This window comes from Lissotriton vulgaris, chromosome 10, assembly GCF_964263255.1.
Source record: "Lissotriton vulgaris chromosome 10, aLisVul1.2, whole genome shotgun sequence".
Lineage (NCBI taxonomy): Eukaryota > Metazoa > Chordata > Amphibia > Caudata > Salamandridae > Lissotriton > Lissotriton vulgaris.
In genome coordinates, this window is record NC_141698.1 from 759,893,381 (window position 1) to 759,918,039 (window position 24,659).

The window sequence follows — 24,659 nt, forward strand, 5'->3', positions numbered from 1 at the left end:
TAAAGGCCGCAGTTCACGGCACAAGTCCTAAAAAAAGAAGTGGGGGGGGGGGGCGCTGACGTCACAGCAGGAAGTGACGTCATGAAAGGTGGCTTGCACTCAGTTGCAGTTTATAGTTATAGAGCTCCCGGTAAAATAAGTGGGGTGAAGGCGTCCACCCGTGTGGTACCCCGACTCGAGCCCTGCCGCAGTCTATGGCCATAACATGACTATACCCACTTCCATTGGGATGGGTCTCAGTAGACTTTGACATGTATGGAGTTTGGAAAAATTCACTCTAGAAGAAAACTAGATATGAAAGCGCTGGGCTAAGAAGACAAAATGAGAGTAGCATTTGTATATCTGCTTCCCTGTGTTGTAGGTTGCTTGTGATGCAGAGACCACTTCAGTACACCAGCATCAGTGTAAAATAAACCCATGAAGGGTCAATTGCAGATGTTGATAGATATAGCTATTTCCACACCTGAAACTAATGATGCCACTGTATATTAGCACTGCTGGCTTGCACGAACGCTGGGCTATTTTCGAACAACGGAGAGTAACAAGCAGGGGGTGGTGTTTCCTCGTTTACCAAAAAGGTCCTGACCGTTTATCTTACTGCTGTAGGTTCCTATTTTCTCCCTTTTAGACCCTTTATGGCGGTTTTTCCGTCTTTTGGATTTGTGTGTTTCTCTCTCTCTCGCTGTAAATGTCTAATGCAGAAAAATAAGTGTTGGTCCCCAAAACCAAGACCCGGAACGCCAGCAGTGCCATCCACCGGCTCAAATTAAACACTGGGGGATAGCTACTAGGATGTATGTTGAACTTGAGCACCTGATCACTGGCCTGGAAGCAGTAAAGGGAGCACGAACATACCTGTGCAGCTGGACAAGCTCTGAACGTGAATCTGCAGAGCATCAACTGTGGCCTCAAGGCAGCAGCCTGGTTCAGGGTTAGGGGGGGGGGGGGGGGGGGGGGGGGGGGAACGAGATGATGGAAGCAAAATACCAAAGGCAGTCGTTCCAGACAACGAACAAACAGCTCTAACTCTGCAGTGAGAGCCGGACTCGCCCCAGTCCCAGGCCTCACAGAGATAAACATAAACTGAGCCTCCGACACTGTCAATAAATATGCTAATCTTGCCCAGCTGCTCCATAAACAAAGCAGGCGTCTTAAATATCAACATGTTCTCTTTCTGAAGTGGAACATTTGTTATTCTTCTTTGGATGTCCACACAGAAGTCGCCGGAGTAATTAAACCAAAGGGAAGCAATTTAACGCTGCACAGTTTCACCCGCCGCCTCCTCCGCCCCACTTGTGCGAAAAGGTCACCGCCTCCGAAGCATGATGCGCCGCGCCAGCGAGACCCATCTATCAGCCTCGTCTCATTCTGTGCTGACCTCGAAGCCTGATTCTCCTGGATGAAATGGGGCGGCACGAGGGGCGCGCCAAAATATCGGGCGCGCGAAACAAACAACGGACTCCAGAAGCTCATAAAAACTCCTGGGGCTTATTTACAAGCCCCTTGCGCCCCCGGTACGTCACTTTTTCCCCTATTAAAAATGACGCACCGGCGGCGCAAGGTGCTTGTAAATAAGCCCTCCTCCTTGTAGAGGCCGTCTAGATACCGCGGCGCAGGTACATGCGATTATTCAAAACCTGCAACTGCAACGCATTCTGAGAGAGCAAATAGTTTTGCAAAACTCAACATCTACTAGAATGTATAAAATGTTGGTTGTATGAAGTTGTCACATATATCACAGTGGCACCAAGGCAAGTGCTCTGATATTTCAATCCCACTTTAAAAAGTAACTTGGGGTGTGGTAGGCCGCAGTATAGCGCCCTTATTTCACATCAAAGGTTCCATATATGATGGTTGGCGTTTACATGATTGGCAATTAAACCAAAAACAACACAATGAATTGTAGATTTTATGATACAATACTAATGTAACCTTAGCAATGGCCCACCGCAGAGATTTGCAGACAACACACCATCCTGAAAAATGTCCTGCCAATTATCAAATGGAGGGTGCCTCTGAATGCAATCAAAGAATAATTTGAGCCAATTAAGTAATGTTATAGTACTGGTAAAGTGCTAAACTAGTTTGCTAATTTAAGAGAAGACGTTATGCTCTCCACCGCATCAATAGCCACCTTCTTGCAGCTTGGATTCCAGTGCTTCAAGAAATACTGCTGCTTTGGGAATAGGTCGGTACTTTTCCACAAAGGGCAGAGCGAAAGCCCCCTTTAAAGATTACAGGGAGGTCCCAGTTTTAGCTCCAGTAGGTATTAAAAAAGTTAACAGGAAGACCGAATCAGAATCGTCACTCAATAACCACTCTCAGAGCGACGACCTGTGTAGTTTTAATGACTGGTATTATGTGAAAACATAGACTGCAAATGCAAAACAAACTATTGAAAAAACAGGCTCCAAAAACATAAAGTAACAAAACTGCTAGCTCAAATAATTTTAGCACTAGAAAAATCTCTATGAGAACCGAATTCAATAAGCACTTGATGGATACAATGCTGGAACCTGGAGATAGAACAGCAAATTATCCCTGTGGTAAAATATGTAGAACGGAGCTTGGCTGGATTTAGGAATTAAATTCAGGTTGAATTTTTTGTGGGAAAATATTTCTTTTTTTTAGATTTTGGCTGTTTCGGCAAAATATATTTTTGCAGTCTATGTTTTCAGATGACAGCTTAGTAAACAACTTGTCAGAAATGGATTCTGATCCCCAAAACAAACCCTCATAGGTTTCATATTATTCCTCTACAGCTAGCCTTTAATGATAAATCACAGCCTTTTCTGCAAGTCCTTTGCTAACATATACCACACAGAATGTCCATACAGAGATTAAGACCTGGAACCTTTTATAGAAAAACAGTTGATGAACGGAATGCTGAAACAATGTCAGAAATTGACCCCAGTACAGAGATCTGTGCCTAAACCCATCAATTGTTTTGCACACCATGCCATTCGGGTTTAGACCCAGCCATATGCAAATCAGCCTCACCCCTGCTCTCCATGGAACAGTCCAGCCCAAACTGCCAGGCCAGGTCCTCCTTGGACCGGAAACAAGCATCCTGCGACCGGTTTCAGGATATTACCCCTCGTCAGACAGGCTAGCTTGACTCCAATGGCATAGTGAGCATGGGACCTACGTCTGACCATACAGGTCCTACTCGGGGTAAAAAATGCAAAAAGAACAATTGATAGGCGGAATACTGAAACAATGTCAAACATTCACCCCCAGTACAGAAATCTGGGCCTAAATCTATATATTTTTTTGCACAACATGGTATTACTTTTTAGACCCAGCCATGTGCAAATCAGTCTCAACTCTGGTCTCCATGGGAATAGTCCAGCCAAACTGCCAGGCCAGGTCCTCCCTGGACGGCAAACAAGCATCATGGAACCTGTTTCAGGATATTACCCCTCATCAGTCAAGCTAGTTTGACTCCAGTGGCATGATGAGCATGGGACCCATTTCGGGGCATACCCGTCCTACTCGGGGTTTGACAAGAACTATTGATGGACAGAATGCTGAAACAACATCAAACATCCACCCCAGTACAGAGATCTGGACCTAAAACCATCGTTTTTCTGCACACCATGCTATTCCAATTTAGACCCAGCCATATGCAAATCAGTCTCGACCCTCCTACTGATGAGAACAGTCCAGCCTGGACTGCCAGGCCAGGTCCTCCCTGGATCGGAAACAAGCATCCTGGGACCGGTTTCAGGGTATTAGCCCTAATCAGCCTGGTCTGGTGGCACAGTGGACTAATGCGTCCACTGCAAAGGCATGTGTTCTACCTCATGGTCATAAGTTCAAATCCCCGCGGGTCCACTCAGCCTTTCATTCATCTGAGGTTGATAAAATGAGTACAATTGAGTAAGGTAACAATACACATCTGTTATTCAGTGCAAAGATGCCTATGGGTGAACATGTGCTTTACAAATACATAGGTTATGTTATCAGCCAGGCTAGCTTGACTCCAGTGGCATGGTGAGCACGGGACCCACGTCTAGGCATTCTCTTCCCACTCAAGGCAACAAATGCAAAAAGAACAATTGATGGATGGAATGCTGAAACAATTTTGTGATGTTACTATGTGCATCCTAAGTGGCTAAGGGTATATACCCATACGTGGGTAATTTGCTTGCTGAGCCACTGGATTCAAGCTAACCTGGCTGATAAGGGGATAATACCCCAAAACTAGTCACAGCATGTTTATTTCCAATCCAGGGATGACCTGGCTTGGCAGTTCAAGATGGACTGTTCCCATGGGAGCAGGGTCAAGAGTTATTTGCATATGGCTGGGTCCAATCTGGGATGACGTGGCGAGCAATATAACACTGGATTAAACCCAGATCTGTGACTGGGGGTGAGTGTTTGAAATGTTTCAACACTCCTTCCCTCATTTTATTTTGTGATGTTGCCATGTGTGCTCTAAGTGGCTAAAGGTGTGCCCAGACGTGGGAGCCTTGCTTGCTGCCCCACTGGATTCAAGCTAACTTAGCTGGTGAGGAGTGATACCCCGAAACCTGTCCCAGAATGCTTGTTTCAGATCCAGGGAGTCCCTGGCTTGGCAGTTCGGGATGGACTGTTTCCATGGGGAGCAGGATCAAGACTGATTTGCAAATAGCTGGATCCAAACTGGGGTGACATGGCGAGCAAAGTAATGATGGACAAAACCCAGAACTGTGACTTGGGGTGAGTGTTTGAAAAGTTTCAACACTCCGGCCATCATTTTATTTTGTGATGTTGCTACCTTTTTTAGAACACCAAAGTAACTCCACTAATTCTTATTTACACTGGCCTTGAACAATTGGCATGTGACCTACTTGTAAAAATACAGATAGACCTATACTCATGTTTCAAGCACAGAATCTCAGGGCCATACATATTTCCTACCTGATCTCTAAGTCGCTCCTGGTGACCCATTATTGCAGTTGCATGGTGTGGATACTTCTGCTTCAGATGCTCTAGAAATGCTTCTCTCTTCCTATCCATGTCCGATGACTGCATTCCCAGAATTTCCTGAGACGTACGTGACCCTCCTACTGTATGTCTTCGAGGAATACCACGAGAAGTCTTCGGGGGAACATGATTGCTTCTTTTGGCAACTTGTTCTTTGCTGCTGTGGCCATCACCATCATCCAGCAAAATCACAGGCGAATCCCCCGTTCCCAGAGCTGTAAAAAATGCAAAGAACGATAAGAGTGTGCCAGCGATGATAAATTCCTTGAAAGCATTTTTGTTTCTGTATTCAACAGCTTAAACAGATTAAGCCAAAACATTAACTGAAAAATTAGTTATACAAATAATCAAAAGATGACATTGAATATGTAGCGTATAGGAGTACCGCTACACAGTGACATAACACAGAATTGCATGGCACCCGGGCTGAAGGTTGTGGTGATGCCCTGGTTCCCTCCATTTGTGGTTGTGACAACTTAGTTTGATTGCTGAGGGAGGTGAGAGCCCTTCTCTATCAACAGCCACACAATCTTTGTCAAGATGAACCACAACCATTCATTAGGCAATGTGTAAAGTATTTATGCAGCACACAAACACAAAGAAATTGAGAACACAAGAAAAATCCCATGCAAATTTAGAACAATAGAGTAGAATGCAAGAAATTATTTGACACCAAAATGACAAAAATTTAATCAGTAGAACTGGAGATATGCAAAGTAAAAACTTTAGGGTAAGTACAGCGCCTAAAAGCACCAAGCGCAACTGTGGTCATGATGGACTTGGCCAAAATCACATATTTAGGCTGGCCCCGATGAAGCATGTGCCCTTAACAGGGACCAGTTAGTCCCACTGAAAATTGTACCTTATGACCTTATGCGGGGCACAAAACATTGCATTTGCACTGCGTCGATTCCGATGAGAAACTGCAAGGCCTGCGATGCGAGGTCCTGCCTCTAGTTGCGCCGTGCTGCGTAGGTCTCGATGAAGAGCTGCAAGGGCTGCGATGTGAGTCCCTGCGTCACGCTGCATCGCACTGTGTATATTCTGATGAGGCCACCGATCAGGGGCTGAGAGGTGCTGTGATGAGAGGTCCTGTGTCACGTTGTGTTGAGTTGCATTGGCTGTGTTGGTTCTGAGGGAACCAATATTTGGGCCAGGAGGAGTACACTCTGATGCTAGCCAAAGGGCCAGGACCGAAGGGGCACCTTTTGTGGATCAGGCCTCACTCCAGCATAGGCCAGCAGCAAGGCCCAGGGAGGTCCAGTTGAATCTGGGCAGGTGCAGGACAGGTCTCTGAAGCTTGTTATGTCCCTTTAGCTCAGAAAAGGAGGCCGGACAAGTAGCCCTTGGAGTCACTATGGTGGTTCTGGGTTTAAGGAGTAGGTGCTGTCTTCCTTCCTCGGGGAGGTGGGCAGTCCTTCTTGCTTCATGGCAGCAGTGCAGTCCTTCCTGCAACAGGGCAGTTCTTCTTCTGAGTTTTTTTACAGGCGCAGAAGTAATCAGAAGAGTGGATCTGAAGATCCTGCTTTTATACCTGGTACTAGCTTTAAAATAGTAGAAGCTTCTGGAATTTTTCCCCTACAGAGGTGTCTGGAATTTTTTGCCTCCTTGTCCTGTTACCAGTATGTCTGCAGCGCAGAGCTGACTGTGCCGTGTTTGTGAGGCCATAGCAAATTGGGGAGCATTCTTCATTTCTCAACGTTCCTGTATGCTTCTTTCTGTGAGGAGTGACCGGGTGAAACTGGAGCCGCATAGCGCCCTGACTGCGAGTGGCGCTTCCTTCCTGTGGAACTTTGTTTGTTGACTGCCTATCTGTGGCGGACTGCAAGTCCCAAGACTCCCTCTGCCCCGGCACACCTGGCCCGGACCACCACCACGCCCACAGCCCTAAGAGCATTGAAAACGGCTTGCCGCACCCGTTATCGCGGGTGCCGCTGCGCAGAGCTCACTGTGCCGTGTTTGTGAGGCCATAGCAAATTGTGGAGCATTCTTCATTTCTCAACGTTCCTGTATGCTTCTTTCTGTGAGGAGTGACCGTGTGAAACTGGAGCCGCATAGCGCCCTGACTGCGAGTGGCGCTTCCTTCCTGTGGAACTTTGTTTGTTGACTGCCTATCTGTGGCGGACTGCAAGTCCCAAGACTCCCTCTGCCCAGGCACACCTGGCCCGGACCACCACCACGCCCACAGCCCTAAGAGCGATATAACCGACACCTATTCCCGCGTCGCGGGAGCGCCCGGGGCTAAGCCCGGGCAAAGGGCGGGCCCTCTACGGCCCTCTGAGGCCAGAGGAGGCTGGGCTGGGCCACCCCCCTAACTTTACTACTGCTGCTGTCAAGAAGGTATTTAAATTACCTAAAATAACATCTATTGCCTCAACTCATTTACACCTTGTGGGTGGTCAATCTTTAGCACCATCTAAAAATAGTCAATCTTTAAGTGCTATCCACACCCTTCTGTTTCTGTGTAGTATGAGAAAGGTCAGAAAAACTACTAGGATTCCTACTTTACGGTCAAATAACAAACAGAAGGTGGCCGCCCCCCAACCTGTCCCCACACTTACAGCAATTGACATTATGCTGCAGCAGACCATAGGGGCAGTATCAACTGCAATAGCTAATACAGAAATGAGATTGTCCTTACCACCAACAATATTTGTCCATGACTCACAAGATGTAGTAGATGACCCTTTGGTAGCTACTATAGACGCCACTGATGATGTAGACCTAAGTCTTGGTGTCACCGCTTCCTTTGCCGAGCTCCCATGCGCTCAGGCCCCTATTGAATCAACAGGAGACATAGAAAACACTCAATCCAATTTTAGTACTTTAAGGGATGGGGAGAAGTTGATCCCAAGTAATATAGCGCCTAAAAAAGCTAGTGAAGCCCGTGCATGCAAGAAGGAAAAAAAGGGCCAAAGTAATACATCAAACCATAATCTAGTGACCCCTATCACCAATTCTACACCGGGAATACCTTGCTGGGTAGCAAACATGGTGGCTGATCTTAAGGCAGACCTGGAAGATACCATCATCGCTCACATCAAACCACTTATGTCAAAAATCGACAGATTGACATCCCTAATAAATAGCAAAGGGATGGGTCCCAATAGGCAAGTGGCAAATGATGGTATATCAACTAAAGGGGGGCCAAAAGGGGGTACTACTAATAACGTTCCAAAATATAAGGTTACACCAACTAACCAACCCTTAGCTTGCAAACCTAAGGATGCAACACTAAACAACACTTTGATCGGGAAGAAAGCCCCTGTACCCCTCAACCCTAGTGTATCTAGCACCATCCCTCAGGCCCAATCGAAGCAAGGAATTGGAAATCCCCCAGCCTCAGATGATAAAACTGGTCAAAATTCAAAAAAAGGCATAAGTACAGACACTCCCCAAATAAAAAATCAAGTAGGAAAGGGAAGGTTGGCACGCTTCAAGACAATCAATCTTCCGCCTGAAGCTCTGCCCTTTGTGGTGGTATTGACAGGATTGCCACCCATGAAGGAGGGAAAAAAGGAAACACAAATAGAACTAAAAAACAAATGTATACAATGGCTACAGCTAAATAGACCTCTACCCCCAAATATCTCTGGGGAGATATTAACGGTTAGACGAGGGGATTGGATAGGTAGAAGTATTAAAGCAATAGCAGGGGATATTATAACTGTTAATTTTAGGGACACGGCTGCAGTTAAATACATATGCAATGCACGCCCTAGTGGAATTAACACACAAATCCACCCTTTGCATCTCTCATATTTCTACCCGACCATACCCCAAAGACAAATGCTGAGAGACAGAATATCTATGAGCAGGGGTTATCAGCAAGCACCCCAGCAGAGATTTCAGCAATGGCAATCCCCCTGGCAATGTACCCTCGAATATGATCCCTTTCTATCGCAGCACGCACACTGAAATAGGTTCTGCGCACTGGACGAGGTGGATTGACTTACTATTGAGGAAACCGACACTCTGTTACCAGACACGAGAAAACATGAGGAGGGTCACATAATGATGGAAACTTCATCCTTATGCCCTCACCCTATCTTTACACTAGTGTCTAGCAATGCTCAGGCTATGCCTCCAATTGAATGTCTGGGCCCTCAATACAGTGATGGCTATGACTCCAAGGGTTCATTAATGATTCTTAGTTGGAACTTAGCAGGCATCCACAGGAAACTGGGTTCACCTGAGTGGAATACTCTGGTGGAGGCGCATAAGATCTGCTTGTTCCAAGAGACCTGGAGCCTAGAACCACTCCATCGTGTTGGTTATGTTACATACTTTGTGCCTGCGGTAAAAAATACCAATGGGAAGGGTCGCATAAAATCTAAGCAGATCAATAGTCCAGATATTCTAGGACTTTCTTTGAGAGGTCCCCGCAGGGGGTTAACCCTTGATTTGTTTAACATATACGTCAGAAGTACTAAACATGGGTCTATGTCCCCGATTGTAACCACTCTTGAAGCAGAACTCAGAGAAAATGTTGAGGGTGCCCAGATCCTAGTTGCGGGAGACTTTAACTGTACCTATGAGCCACTCTCCTCAGATGACATTCTGGACTTGGGAGAGGATGACACTAGAAGGGGTATCTAAACAAATCATAAGAGAGGGTCCGAGGGAAGTGTTTAATGACAAAACAGGCTATTACCCCCTGTAAGACTACCTAAATAACAACAAAGCCTGTAAGTCAAAATGGTGCTGAGGTACGACTATTGACACTGGTGTGATTGTACAAGAGTGAGACTAACAAAAGACTATCAACTGTATCAGCTACAGTTGATAGTCTTTTGTTAGTCTCACTCTTGTACAATCACACCAGTGTCAATAGTCGTACCTCAGCACCATTTTGACTAAAAGGAGTATACCAGCTCTAACTATCCCCCCAATCAAAAGATGGTCTCATTGTGCGATCCAGTTAAATGCTTTGACCTTGGAGTTTGGCCTAAGAGCCGCAAATGGTCGTACATCCTCAGACCCATTGGGCGCTATTACATATAATAGAGTCAATCACACCTCGAAGATCGACTACATTCTGCTAGATTTTTCACTATGGGGTCTAGTGCAAGACATGGCAGTTTTACCTACGGTAGAAAGTGATCACAATTCGCTCTCCCTATCCTTAACAAATCCTTGGCCTAATAAACCAGCTGAAACGTCCCCCAAACATGCCCACAAAATCTCTGTTTCTTCTTGTGGGAGACGTTTAAAGTGGAACAAAATCTCAGCTGATGAAGTCAAACTTAACACAATAAATGAATTGCTTACAGCTTCCCAATCGGAATTGGATATTATCAATTCGGCCTCTTCAACTGGAAGGGCGACATCTATCTTTGAGGATACACTCAGGTCTATAGGGGACATATTCCTGACTAAGGGGCGTGTGGGGAGTAATACGGCACCCCAAAACTCTAGGGGCAAGCATGACTGGTATACATCTGCTTGCAGACACGCAAAATCCCTTTTGATTGAGGCTGTCAAGGGTAGATCACAAGCCCTGATAAAGGAAGCTAGGAAAGAGCACAAGCAAATACTGGCAAACGCAAAAAAGGACTGGGAAGAAGAGTACTGGTGTACTTTAAAAGAGGCTAGTACCAAGAAAGATCCAAGGCGCTTCTGGGATACAATTAGAACCAGAAATAGACCAGATAGCGACCTTATAACATGTAACATCACTAGCCAAGCGTGGGTCAACCACTTCTCTAAACTATACACTCGTCAACCTGGATATAACATCTCAGATACACCCAAAGAAGATCAGGGATGGGAGGTGGCCACAATTATGACCCAACCGGACTGGGAGGCAGACCTAATGGATTCTGACTTCTCAATAAAAGAAGTAGAATATGCCATTAGTACCATCATGCCCCAAAAGGCGGCCGGCCCGGATGGTATTCCTGGGGACCTATTGCGCTCAGATATTCCGAAATGGGGGAAATTTATTCATTGCCTGCTTACTGCCATCTGCAGGGGTGCACCAATTCCCACATCCTGGAAAGGGGCGGAGGTCGTCCCTATTTTTAAAAAAGGTGCTAGGGACGACCCATCCAACTATAGACCTATAAGCTTGTTGGACATCAGCCAAAAGGTAGTTGGCAAGGTTCTGCTAGTTAGAATCCAGGACTGGATTAACGATAACAACATCCTCTCTGATTATCAGGCAGGATTTAGAGTAGGCACTGGCACAATAGAACAAGCCTTTACATTGATGCTAGTGTACTGGAAGGTGGTGGTTATAGGCAAAGGCAGTCTTTATCTCGCATTTATCGATTTAAAGACTGCCTTTGACCTTGTACCTAGGGAGACCCTCTGGAGAGTCCTCACTGACATGGGGATACCGCATTACATTTTATCATTACTTGTAAGGCTTCATAAAAACAGCTTTGCCCAGATAAGATGGGGTACAGGGGGGGAAAGAACCAGCAGTATCCCGGTAGAGAGAGGGGTTCGCCAGGGATGTGTTTTAGCTCCCACCCTTTTTTCTCTGTATATTAACGGAGTGGTTGAGCATCTGTTGAAAGATCCTTCAGACGAACCATTTCTGGCGGGGGAGCGTATCCCCACCCTTCTCTTTGCTGATGATACGCTTCTGCTATCCAAATCCCCAATGGGTCTCCAAAAACTTCTCAATAACTTCCAGACTTTCTGTGCAGAACGGGGCCTGGTAATCAACGCTGATAAAACGAAATACCTTGTGATGAATCCCCCTAAAAAATCTGTACGCCCCCCTACGCTAAACGCTGTACCTCTGGGGAGGGTAGACGTATTTGATTACCTAGGCATCCGGCTGTCGCACAACATGCAGTGGGCCCCTCACTTAGATAAAATGCTATTAGCTCACAAGAGGGTAACAGGGGCTCTCCTAAAGGAGCAGCGCTCATGCGCTATAAGACCTATAGCCCCCGTTATCGATATTTACACAGCAAGGGGAGTTAGCTCTGCTCTTTACGGGGCAGAACTATGGGGCTCATGCAACATCAATGAATTGTCACGATCTGAAAGGAAGTTCTGTAGGGCCATCATGTCACTTCCCCGAGGTACTCCCATGGCCCCACTAATGCTCGACTTGGGTTGTCGCCCTATTGAAGAATTAGCAAAGTTCCGGACCTTACTCTTAAGGGCCCGGTTGTGGCGAGTTCCGGAGCTCGCCAATTATGTGAAAGGGCTCTCTGAAATTATGTCATTACCAGGGTGGCACAGAATTAAATGGTTAAGAGACATGAAATCCCTCTTGTGCAACTTGGGCATAAGTGAAGCCTGGGCAAATAGGTCCTCTCCACCAAAGGCAACACTTAAGAGTCTATACTGGAACTGGATTCTGTCCCAACGGAGTAGTAATCGCACATTGGGTAGATTGACGGAGGACTTCTTGATATTTAAGGACCTACCGATCCGAGAACTGTATCTAGATATCATTGAAAAACCATTTGATAGGACCCTTTATTTCAAATTTAGAACTGGAACTCTCCCCCTGCACGCCTTTACATCACGGTGGAAACCGCCAGCACAGACCACAGAGTTCTGCCCCATGTGTACATCTAGACAAGAGTCAGTGGCACACTTCATGTTTGAGTGCCAGGTGTATGAACAACCAAGAAGAAAATGGCTCAAACAATTGTGCCGCTTGTTGGGGACCAGGCACCACGTTGAGGCACTACGTATTTTAATGTCAGATTCTCGCCCACTGTATGTTTGTACCCTCTCTAAATCTTTATCGTGGGCATGGTGTATTAGAAGTAAAAGGCTCAAAGAAATTGTTTAATTCCTTTTTAACCATTCTTTTATGTTACGCTCCTTTTATCTGTAAATTAAGACTTTTTTAAGCTGAATGTAATTAAATTGTTGTATCGTCTTTTCTTTTTAATCAAATGAACTTGCGTACTTGTAAATTGTGAAGCTTTTATGATAATTTTTATCGAAATAAAGCCTCTTTGACTTGACTTGACTTGAGTATGTCTGCAGTCACAATAGGTTAGTGTGAAGTTCCTGTGTGTGCACTGAGGCAGTGGCTTTGAAGTGCAAGTGTGACAGGTGACAGCTCTGCCCCACTCCCTCTTCAAGTTAGGATGGCCAATCCTGCCAACACCTAGGCCCTACATTGTGATACTGTCTGGGAGGAATACACAAATGCAAACTGCCAACTACACCTAATCATGTGACCCAGAAAAAGGAGGCAGGCACCAAATGGATAGGACAAGAAATTGCCAACTTTATAAAAGTTACGGTTTAAAAGCTACAAGAGGAACCCTTAAACCCACGACAACTTGGGTATCAAGTGATTATTATGAATCACTTGATACCAAGGTTACGAGACGAGTGAGCTGCAGTAATGTAATGTATGGAATGTTCCATACATTACATTACCATTTCTTAAGATGCCCCTCTCTCGTCTCTTTTGCCTTCCATTATCATGATTAGTCACCGGTATCTTCTGCACTGGAACGAGGATTGGAACGTGACCGCAGATTAAGCCTTGCTTTGGAGCTCATTCTTAATGCTCAGACACAGCGCATGCTCACGCTCTTCCCATTGACAAGGACGGTCCGGTCCTGCCATTCGTCATCAGAGCATCGGTTCCCACAAAAGGCACAGTAATAAGCCTATTTGCTCCTGCATCCTATTGCTGAATACTTTATAATGATAGGGTAACTGTGGGGGACACTTGGAGGCATTATTTGGATTCTTGCAGCCCCGTCAACCACGTGAATATGCAATTATTTGCCTACTTACTTATAGGGGTGAGTTTTATGTATGATTAATTTACTTTGGCATAAAATCAGGGGTTTCATGTTTCAAAACCTTGTTCGAGGCCTTTATATAACCGTATATTATACTTTTACCCTCACAGGGTTATCCCCCTTTCTGAGTAAGTCCCTGATTTTCTTACCTCACTCACCCACTGTGGTGGTCTGGTTTTCATGTGGTTACATTCCCATATTCAGTAGGATATTTCAGGTATTATACCTTGCATCCTCGCATTTTTCTAGTTCGACACAGTTCACCGACTTTTCTAATTGCTTTCTAATTATCACCACAAATGTCCCCATATCAATTCTGTCCTGATAATACCCTTGTAACGTTCTAGGGTGCGAAACCTCATAAATATGTAACGTGCAAACCTATATAGAAATTGCTAATTATTGTACCAAAGTACTTTAGGTGGCTGTTTGTTAGCAACAAGTCTGCCCCTTTTGAGACTGTGTTCTTCTTTATTACTTTATGTTGTGTTGGGCATCACACTGGTCACATAGTACTATTTTGTGTATGTATTTCTGTGTTTGAAGGCATTAAGCTGGTTATTTGTATCCTTATGGTGGTGATCTATTAAAGATTATTTAAACATTGATTGTATGAGGTCTTCTAACCTCCATACAGAATTTGGCATGAATGATACCCATAAGAACCACTGTTGCATAATAATAACTTTATAAATGGGGCATTTTCAGAATTGTGACAAAACATCTGACTTTACCATTAAAGAGGGTTTTAAAGTACACTTCCTTAGACACCAAACATATTATTCCTACCTGTTCTCATACAAAAGGTATTACTTAACAAATGTAATAAGGTAACCAAATGTTATCCTATGGGAGAGGTAGGCCTTGCAATAGTAAAAAGGGCATTTGTGAGTTTTTTACTATCAGGACATGCAAACCTAAAATTACTTGTCCGGCTTTTTAAATACAACACACCCTGCCCTATGGGTTGTTTAGGGCCTATCCTGGGGGTGACTTATATGTATTAAAAAAGAAGGTTTAGGTTTGGAAAAAGGTTTATATTGCTAGGTCAAAATGGTAATTTAAAACTGCACACCCCGGCTGCAATGACAGGCCTGAGGCTTGTTTTTAAAGGGCTACTGACGTGGGTGGCACCACAAGTGCAGTGCTGCAGGCCTACTAGTAGCTTTAATTTACCAGTCCTGGGTACATGTAGTACCACTTTACTAGTAACGTACAAGTAAATAAAATGTGCCAATTGGCTGTAAGCCAATTTTAATATGTTAGTCAATTTTAGTATGTTTAAAGGAGAGAGCGCAACCCTTTATTACTGGTTAGCAGTGGTTAAGTGCAAAGAGTCCTAACAGCCAACAAAAAAAGTGTTCAGAAAGCGAGAGGGGTGAAGGCAAAAAGTTTGGGGACTACAATCCAAGGGTGTCAGGTCTAACAGTACAACTGCTCAGCTGCCAGAACAGCAAGCAACAGCAAGGACCTATCACAGATGTACAAGGCCCAGTGCAGAGGCCCTTAGGAATGAAGGGGGCCCTCTACAATGTAGGAGCTGCAGGGGCTAGCATTCCGCCACTGCCAGTACAGACTATTTTAAAGCATCTTTTTTACAAGGATGCATTTAATACCCTAACCTACTGCAAGATACTAGTGTATGGAAATATCTCTTACAGAGTACAATGATTTAGCAATGTATGATAATGCCAAACAAAAATGTTATACATGCAGTTCAAGATGTTTCCAAATCAAGTGGATAACCTTCCAGAAATACACATGCCAATCAACTAATTTCAGGAAAATACCACTTCCTCCAAGCCTAAACTCTCCTCTTTTCAAACTAACTTATTTAGGACCTACCGGTTACCACAAGGGTACGAGTATTTTTCTCCCTCGAGATACTGTGTCTGACCATGCCAGCAGGGCAAAAACAACCTCTGCAATGACTCTATGACACTTAATATTCATGACATTTGATTAATAATATATTATTGTACATGGCCAACTTTATCATTACTTATTAAAGAGTTCAATGATGGGACAAAGAGGAGAACAGGGTGAAAACGGAAAAGAAAGAACTGTAGAGAGACAATATTTCACGCCTGACAACCGCTCCTACCCACCTGTCATACTCCAAAATATATTAGCACGTGCCCAATTCAGAATGCATGGAGAAACTCACTACGGTATGGCACCAGACTACTGTGGCCTAAATATCAACTGACAAAATCAGTGTTTTCTAAATATTGCTTACAAAAATATTGCATCATATTGGAGTTAATAGAAAATCTACACCCAATGGAGCAATATTTTATGAAAAAATATTTATGTCAGCTGATATCAATGAAATGTTAAAACTGTTTTCTCGATAGTTTAAATCTAGGTGTAAATTTATCAAAATTATGCTTTAGGTATACGGAGATAAAATGTACTCTTGGAAATTTTCAACTTGGTCGGAAATCTGCGGTAGAGAAACGCCAAATCTACTCCAGCGTGAAATATGGTGGTGTTCACTTTCCTTCATCGCCCTTAAAAGTTGCTTACGCCTGCCTTTCACAGCCGTAGATCTTCACAGTTCTCACAGTCATAAATAAAATGCAAATGATTGTGAATATCCTTAAAGGTATATATAAATCTACTTCCTCTCCCAACCAAAAATGTATGGTGATGGAAAAAAACCATGGAGGTAGATTTCCACCATAATAAGGGAAATAGAAAAATGTATGATAACACAATCCTACAATTCTCAGTTCTGTGAATTTGAATGTGGAATTTAAAACGGTAATGTTATTAGTTTGCTTATGTAATATCCTCAGAGGTGCGCATAAGAGTTTCTGAATTGTGCCTTTTAGCAAAATCCCTCATGCAGTATCAAACACCCAAGTGGTTAAGGCTAACATAACAGACACCATCAGGGTGGATCCTAGAAGCAAAGCAGGGCTACGCAAGGTAAACCTGGAGCAGCGCAAGGCAGCACAAGTCGTTACTCTGCGCTGGGAAGGCGTTACATGGGTGGATCATCGTGTTCATTGCCCTTGTGTCATGCAGGGTATTGCAAGGGCAACACAATCCTTAAGCCAGATTTACCATATCCACGCAGGCAGGCAATACAATCCAATGATAAATCTGCCCCCTTGTGCAACATATAAACTTATGATTGCACTAAATTGTGCAGAGTGACAAAATGCTTTCGCTTGGCTTCAGTTGCCACAAATTACACAATGCCCAGGGGTGGCTCCTCCGCAATGGCGGAGGAGCGTCGCCCCATTGGCTCAGAGCCAACAGCAAAAAAAAATAAAACTATATTTCATTATCATTTTATTTGTAAGCCACTGGCTCAGCCAGCGTGTGCAGGGAGGGGCGGGGTCACGGCATGGGATGGGGGAGGAGGAGTGCTGCTTGCACTCCCTAACTGCTCATGTGTGTTTGACCCGCCGTCTCAGGCTGACCAAAACACACATGTGCACTCAAGTTTGTCTAACCCGGCTGTATAGAACCGGCAGATTAGAGAAACCTCACAGACTCCCTAACCAGAGCGGAGTGTCTTTCCAGCCCACTAAGCATGATCCCCAGGCAGCGAGTCTGTGACATAGTCACAGTGTTTGTAGGGACAAGGAAGTCCCAGCAACGAGGCGCGATTATGGAGGCGGACAATTATTATATAGATAGTCCCTCATCTCCCCCTTGCACCCTCCCACCCCCCTCACTACCTCCCCGCTCCCCCGCCTCACCACTTTTGGTATATGGCGGCCTTCACTGTTGTCTGCCTTGATGACCATTCCCTGATTCTACATTGAGGAAAAAGCACAATTTGAAACTTCATGTTTAATTCTCTAGTGGGGAAGGCAAGTGAATCTGCGCCGACTTCACTTGTGCTGGGAAATGTTTCTCATGAAGAACCTCAGTAAGAAGATGAGCAATATACGCAGTTGTCTGCATTTCTTCTGATTTAAACAATATACATTATGACAGGAAAAGGCCTGTTCACTTCTCTGCACAGACAGTGTGCTGTTTAATATCAAGATGCACGTCTAGAGACTATCTGCCTAGTGTGTGATACTTGAAACTATTCCCCCACTGGTTTGATTGCTACAGATCAATCCATTTGTTTTGTTTGAGATTCTTTTTCGGATATATATTGGTAATGAAGAAGGTCGTTTTCCCACCAAAACACGCGTAGCTAACATAGTACCCATGAGGAATGGCCCCAGAGAGGCAATGTCATCAAACACAACTGATGTTTAAGGTCTTCCAGTAGTAAAGCGTTCGCAATCTAGACATTTGTGGGACCCCTGATAGGCTTGATTCTCTTCTTCCTTTACTATGACTGGGAGTGTATGAGAGTAGTGTGACTGGTAAGCGTGAGTCTGTTTGGGGGGTGATATAATTGTTTTACAATGAATTGTATATTGCTTTATTCAAAAGGTAATACATTGTATAGATAATGTTATATGTATAAATGTATGATCTTGTATAACCAACGTTTATAAAAAAGAAAAATATTTCCCCCCCAAAAAAATATATAAAATGTTTTTATGTATTTATGAAAGAAAAAATTGATAAAAATACAATATAATGAATAACACATAGAGATGCAAAATAATGAATGAATAAAAATCTCTCTGAAAATTTCAGATTTTTTGTACAGTGATGTTGGGTAGTTGACATTTTGGGACCTGAACGGTTGCACTAAAGAAATATAGGTCAGATAAGAGGTCTTGCTGGTTGGTAATTCTTTAGTCACTAAATAACTACAGTCTGTTCTATGGTCTTTATATTATTACCATTCCAGCTCACCAGAGGCTTTGAAGCCAGGGTCTTAGAAGCCACTTCCACTGCAACAACTATAGATAAAGGATTCTGAAGAAGGCCTAGCTATACTCAGCTATCTTCGTTTTGGAATGCTGTCCCCTGCCAACTGGGTGTCATCTAGGTGTTTAGCATGACTTCATGTATTTCTGAAGGTCTGAAGAAAATCTTTTCTTTTGACCGACGTCCAGGAGGGCCACAATTGTTCTCTGGACTTTCCCAATCCCTATCCTCACAAGTATGTCTTTAGCCTTCCAGACACTCCACCAACAAATTTCACGGATGAATTTTCCCCCACCAACCTTTTACCATCAATACATCCAGGCAGTACCTGAAAGCCATGCAGAAGATCATCACGCTACCTCAGCCTTCTATATACAAGAAGATGCTATGTCATATTGCGCTCCAAGGCAAAGCTCTATGAAGTTGCTTTAGTGTCAGGTAGCACTTTATAAAAACAATCTTTAATAAATTAATATGCAGCATACGTGTCCTGTTGGGAAGTGACCTATGACAAATGATTTACAAGTAGTAGGTAAACTTTGACATTGTTTATTATATCGTAGGGTTGGCACACCAGGTATGTGGGAATACACGCAGGGCCTGACAATCCTCAAGCTACTATACGTTTATTCTTTGAAGAATTTTTAGAACCAATCATTCAGAAATAACTAATTACATCTGGATTCTACAATCTCCAACATTCTATAGGAGAGTTGTCTCAAATGTTTATTATATGCTAGTCACAACATACTGATCGAACTATGCACCTTAACCCCTTCTATACGGCCGCGATTCCCCTGGTGTGCTGTAAACAGCACGAACAGGGACGGGCCGTGACGAACCCCAGCCGTCATCAGCACACGAGCACCGTAGTGCATGACGGCTGGGGTTCGTCATCAGCATGGAAGGGGTTAAAAATAATGCAAAATGATAAAGCATTGAAAAAGCAAATAGATTTTGTCTACGCAAGAACTATTAGCTTTGCCAATGTCTTTTAGCCAGTGCTTAGTTTGTAAAATATTAAGTGCCAGGGCTCTGACCAGGAGGCCACTGCAGCTTGCACCACCCATTGCCATTGTCATCGCTGCCAAAACAACTACTAACCATCTCTCTCACCTGTAAGTGCGACAGTTCAGATTATTCCAGGTCCCCAAAGCTAAAGAAATGGCTGGGGAGGCAGGCATTAGCCGTTTTAGGTCTCGGCCTAGCGTACACTGTGCAGCAGTGTCGCGCAGCCAGAGTCCTTTTCTCAGGGGTTGTGAAAATGGACCTGGAAATTCCACGTAGCTCGTGCGTGTTATTTCCTAGGTCCATTTTCATTGACCTTTGCGTGCGTGTACTTTTAAAACAGAACACGCAATAGGCCAAGGGCGGTCGCGCAGCTCCGCCTATTGGTGTCTGTTACGTGCACCAAAGGCCATATGTCTTCAATTATCGCAGCCAGACGCGGCAGCGATAATTGAAGACATTTGCTTCGCAGTGGCGCACCCGCGCACTACTCGCGGGCATTTTTTTTTTTTACAGTTGGATCGCTTTCGCATGTTTGTCCTAGACTTTATCTAGCCGGTACAGTCTGGGACTTGCGTTTGCTATCTATTAGTCTTGTGTTATCATTAATTTTCAGTCTTGCGCCAAGCCCTGATGATAAGATATATTAAAAGTTACCATTTACAACAAATTGGAAAGTTTAATTGTTGCTGGACACAGCATATTTCTATACACATAGTTATGATATCACCCATACATCTAGTACTTGGCAATTGATTGAGACTTTCTAAGCAATTTATTTCGGTACGCGTGACTATTTTCATGGTTACACAAAGCATGCCACTAATGTCAACAAACTTTATTTGCCTCAGTATTTTGAACACATTTGTTGGTACACACGGAGTATACTAGCGTCATACGCTCATTTGTCTCAGTTCTCTGCACACGTCTAGAACCATTTGTGTAAATGCACATTACTACATTACCGGTAAAATTAGCATAAGCATTATATATCAGTGTGTATGACTCTTTATGTTCAGTATGCCACTAATGTTGATATACTTCATTCGCCGCTCGTCTTTGTGCACACAATCGCTGGTTCACAACTAGCAGTTTACGCTCATTTGTTCATTTACTGGTACACGTCTAGGTTATTTGTGCATATTATAAAACCATATTTTCTATTATATTAGCACCGTGACACAGACAGAGGGTTTTGTCCTCTTTCTATGCTCGCGGGTTCACAGGGTCGACGGGAGGAATATTCAAGGCAATCAGCTGACTACAGCGTATTATCCTTTCAGTATGCCTGATGGGGCACGCATAATAGGCAGCATTTTTGATAAAGGTAATGCGCAATATAGTATATTATGTTTATCGTTTCACAATTCGGCCATTTGGCATATAGTAACAATGTTGCCTCGCTTTTATGGTATCTCAGGTTCACGTTATTTGAGTACAGACTGTCAAACTTATCGGAAGCCAGATCCCACTTTCGGTAAGCGCTGTGATTTTATGCGGCCAAATGTTACGTTATTTTATTTCGTTTCAGGACACAATAAGTGGCATACATTTTCATTTTTAATGTTTTGCAGAGTGAGGTAAACATATTTTCTAAATCGAGTCGCAAGACAATGCATTTGGGTGAGTGCTTTTTGTTGCATGCACGTTTATGTAGTACTGTGTATTGTCGTATAACTAGTACACCAAAAAAGGCATTACTGCATAAGGTTTTAAGCTTCATCGTATCCTAGATTACAGTACAGAGAGTTAAAACATAGGTTTTCTTTTGGTGAAAACATGAAGTTAATTGTAGTGCACCTTGGCAGTTGCAAGAAGCTATCATTTATTGAACAACGTGGCATGCCACTAGTAACCAGTAACCATTTAATTCAATTGCTTGCGGGATGAGTAAACTGACATAAACGCTCATTTTATAGGTTTACCACCACATAATTTGGGGCATTGTCAGCAACACAACAATTTATGGGAACATTTGCTACAGGACAGGTAGGTACCTGGCAGAGTCCGTCGATATCTGGTAATCAATGGCGAAGCTGATTTTTAGTCAGACCAACCTAACATCGGTTTACCCATTGTCTGCTTTGCCCTCAGAAATGTCAGTAAATTAATAAAGCAATATGACTCAGTGGGTTGAGGCATCTGCTACACTGATGTTCGTGTAACCTAGCTAGTACTCACAGCTTGGAGAGTGATCTTGGCTTTTCACTCGAGCAGGGCCGACATAAAAGTTTACCATAATAATAGTTTATAGATCAGCAAGACTGTCCTTTAACACTACACAACGAGCTATCTCTGATTTTATGAATAGTACAGCAGATTTTCTGCGTAATACACAGCCTGAAAGCTGCTTCGCAAATCCCTCCCTAGTGTCTTGCACTTTTCACACCGATGCCAGAGGTCAGGAAAATTCTCTCTCAAGTCCGGCAAAGTTTAATTTATCACACCCCCCCTGCCACTTGGGTGGATTTCTCAAATTTTTCCAGTTGACATATAGCAACCCCGCAGGTGGGGGAACCCTGCATTGCTTGGAAGGGCCTCTGGAATGAGCCCTCGCGGCCACACTTCTGGTCGCTCACAGTGCTCATAGAAGTATCATTGCGTTTTGTGACTGTCCAAAGTTGTCAATACTTGAGCTTCAGAACTCGAGTCATGAATATCTGAGGATTATGACCAGAGACTACTTGATCTCCCACTGACGTGTGTTGTGGAATTCATAATGGCAGTGCCAAGGGAAGGGACCTGCTGCAGCAATTACAGTTTTCATATAAAAGTAGGCAAACGTTTAGAAAACATTTCATCGGTAGGAAGTACGAGCACCTCGTATAGTGGCACGCTGCCCTCTGCCCTCCCAGATGCTAAGTGGAGGGTTATTGTTGCATTATGCATGCCGTACACAGTGTAAAGAAGTTAGCAGTCCAGTAGCTGGGTGGGCGGAGTTAGGTGGGCAGAGGGGAAGAGGTAGGGACAGGGCAGGAGCAAGGAGCAGTAAATAAAGCTCTGAGTTATACACTAAGAAGTGTCTGTATTTATTGTAGCAGGATGCTACAACTGGCGACGAGGGTGGGATGAGCAGAACTGCAGCCCACAGGATCGAGTGAGAGAGCCATGTCCCCTTGCAGCGCTGGACAAGAAGAGCCTGCTGCCGTGTACTGCTGCCAACCAAGAGAGACTCATAGTAGGTGACCCTGCCCCTCCCGTGACTGTGGGAGCCCAGAGGGAGCCGCTACCACGAGCGGTGAAACGCTCGAGAAAGAAGAAGTTTTCGCGCTGAAAACGCGAGTCCCGCCTGATGCGTGAGCTTTGGCACGCTGTCGGCACCGAAGAGCGGGAAATTCAAGAATCGAGTTGGGAGCCCACCCCAACCCGACCTGGTGATTGTGGTAGCCAAAAGACGAGTAACCCCTGGGGTCGATCGCCCCACGAAGGCCTGCTGTTGTGCGCTGCTAAGCGCGAAATAATCGGAGCCTGAACTCCGATGTCGGAGAATCTCACGCTGGATGCGTGAGCATTGGCCTGTCGCCGCCGAGGACTCTGCAAGGGAAGGCGGGAGCCCACCCCAACCTCACCTGACCGCAGTGGCGACCTGAGGGAGCCGAATTAGGAAGATACTGCTCCTAGAGACGACGGCCGGTGAGTCCCGAGTGAAGAGAGGAGCTGAATGCTGAGAGAGAAAGTAGTGCCTGCAGACATCCACGGCGGCCATCTTTGAGTCAGGCGACTTCTGGGACATCCTCCCTGTGCAAACTATAGGTGGCCATTTTGAAGTCAGGCATTGAGCAAAGTGAACAAGCACTGGCAGCAGAAAGAAACAAGCATTGGTAACTGGAAACAAACAAACATTGGTGACTGACAACAACAATTCTTGGCAAACGAACACTGGCAGCAGAAATAAAGGCCAGAAACAAGCACTGAAAACCCACCGTCAAGATGTCTAACCCTCCAGCGCGAACTGAAGTCAAAGGATGAACGCATCTACGAGCACCTGAGCCACTAACAGTAACAATCGGAAGCAGCATGGGCCAAAAATGGCAAGAATGGCTAGAGGACTTTGAGGACTACATTGAAGGGTCCAAAATAGAGCCAGACACTGAAAAAATAATAGCCCTCCGCAACCTAGGGGGGCGTGAGATAAGTAAAATTGTGCGAGAGATCCCAAATACAGAAGCCGACACCTACGTCAAAGTAAAAGATGTGCTAAACAAACGTTTCCTGCACAAGAGAAATGTCGACTACGAACGACACAAGTTCCACCAGCAGCGCCAAGGGAAAGAAGAACCACTGAGCTCATTCATACATCGACTGCGACGACAATCGAAATACTGTGATTTTACAAACTTCTCGCCTGATGCAGCCATTAAATCCCAAATAATCACTGGGTGTCACTCGGAATCTCTGAGGCGAAGATTGCTAAGAAAACCGCAAGTACTAGAAGAAATCGAAGAGAACTCCCGGTTGTACGACCAAGCTGAAGAAAACGCGGCGGACATTGAAACCGGACCTAGTACCAGTCACGAACGCGCCAACCGTGTCACAGAACGACGTCATGGAAGACAGGAACGGCGTGACAGCGGAAGACGAAACCCGCGAGACAGATCACGACGCTCTAGATTCTCGCCCAGACGACGCCCGGACTACCGGAGGAAGGAACCTGAGAGGAGGGATCGACGACCCGAACGCACGAGGCGGTGCTTCAGGTGCGGATATGACTACCCTCACATCGACTCCTGCCCTGCCATGGGCCAACGATGCAGAAAATGTGGACGGTCCAACCACTTTGAAGCCATGTGTGGCGACTACCACAGAGAAAGACGTAGTGATAATGACAGACGCGATGGCCCGCAGAGGCCCTCGAGATCGGAGACCAAACGTCACCAGATCAGAGCGGTTCAAGGAGAGCCCACTAGATCTCCCGCGTCATCACATTCCAGCCAAGACTCTTGACGCTCCAGATGGGATCGTCGTTCTCCGTCAAGGGAATCAAGATCGTCCTCGTCCAAGCGATCTTCATACACCATTGAATACGTCAACATTGCTGATAATGATCAGCTCAAACGATACCCACGTCTCAACATCAAAGTGGGTAACCACGCTGCCAAATTCGTGATGGACAGCGGAGCGTCGCTCAACTACATCTCGGTT

The 24,659-nt window shown here is 44.7% G+C and overlaps 1 protein-coding gene across 8 annotated transcripts in view; it reads right to left on the reverse strand.

The window, feature by feature from the left end:
- KIAA1217 (KIAA1217 ortholog) overlaps window positions 1–24,659 on the reverse strand; it is a 1,418,769-nt gene that overhangs the window by 908,549 nt on the left and 485,561 nt on the right. For all 8 annotated transcript variants that reach the window (XM_086941665.1, XM_086941664.1, XM_086941666.1 and 5 more), the window contains one exon: window positions 4,906–5,186. In XM_086941665.1, the coding sequence (XP_086797791.1) occupies window positions 4,906–5,186 (281 nt within the window). The remainder of the gene's footprint in view (window positions 1–4,905; window positions 5,187–24,659) is intronic.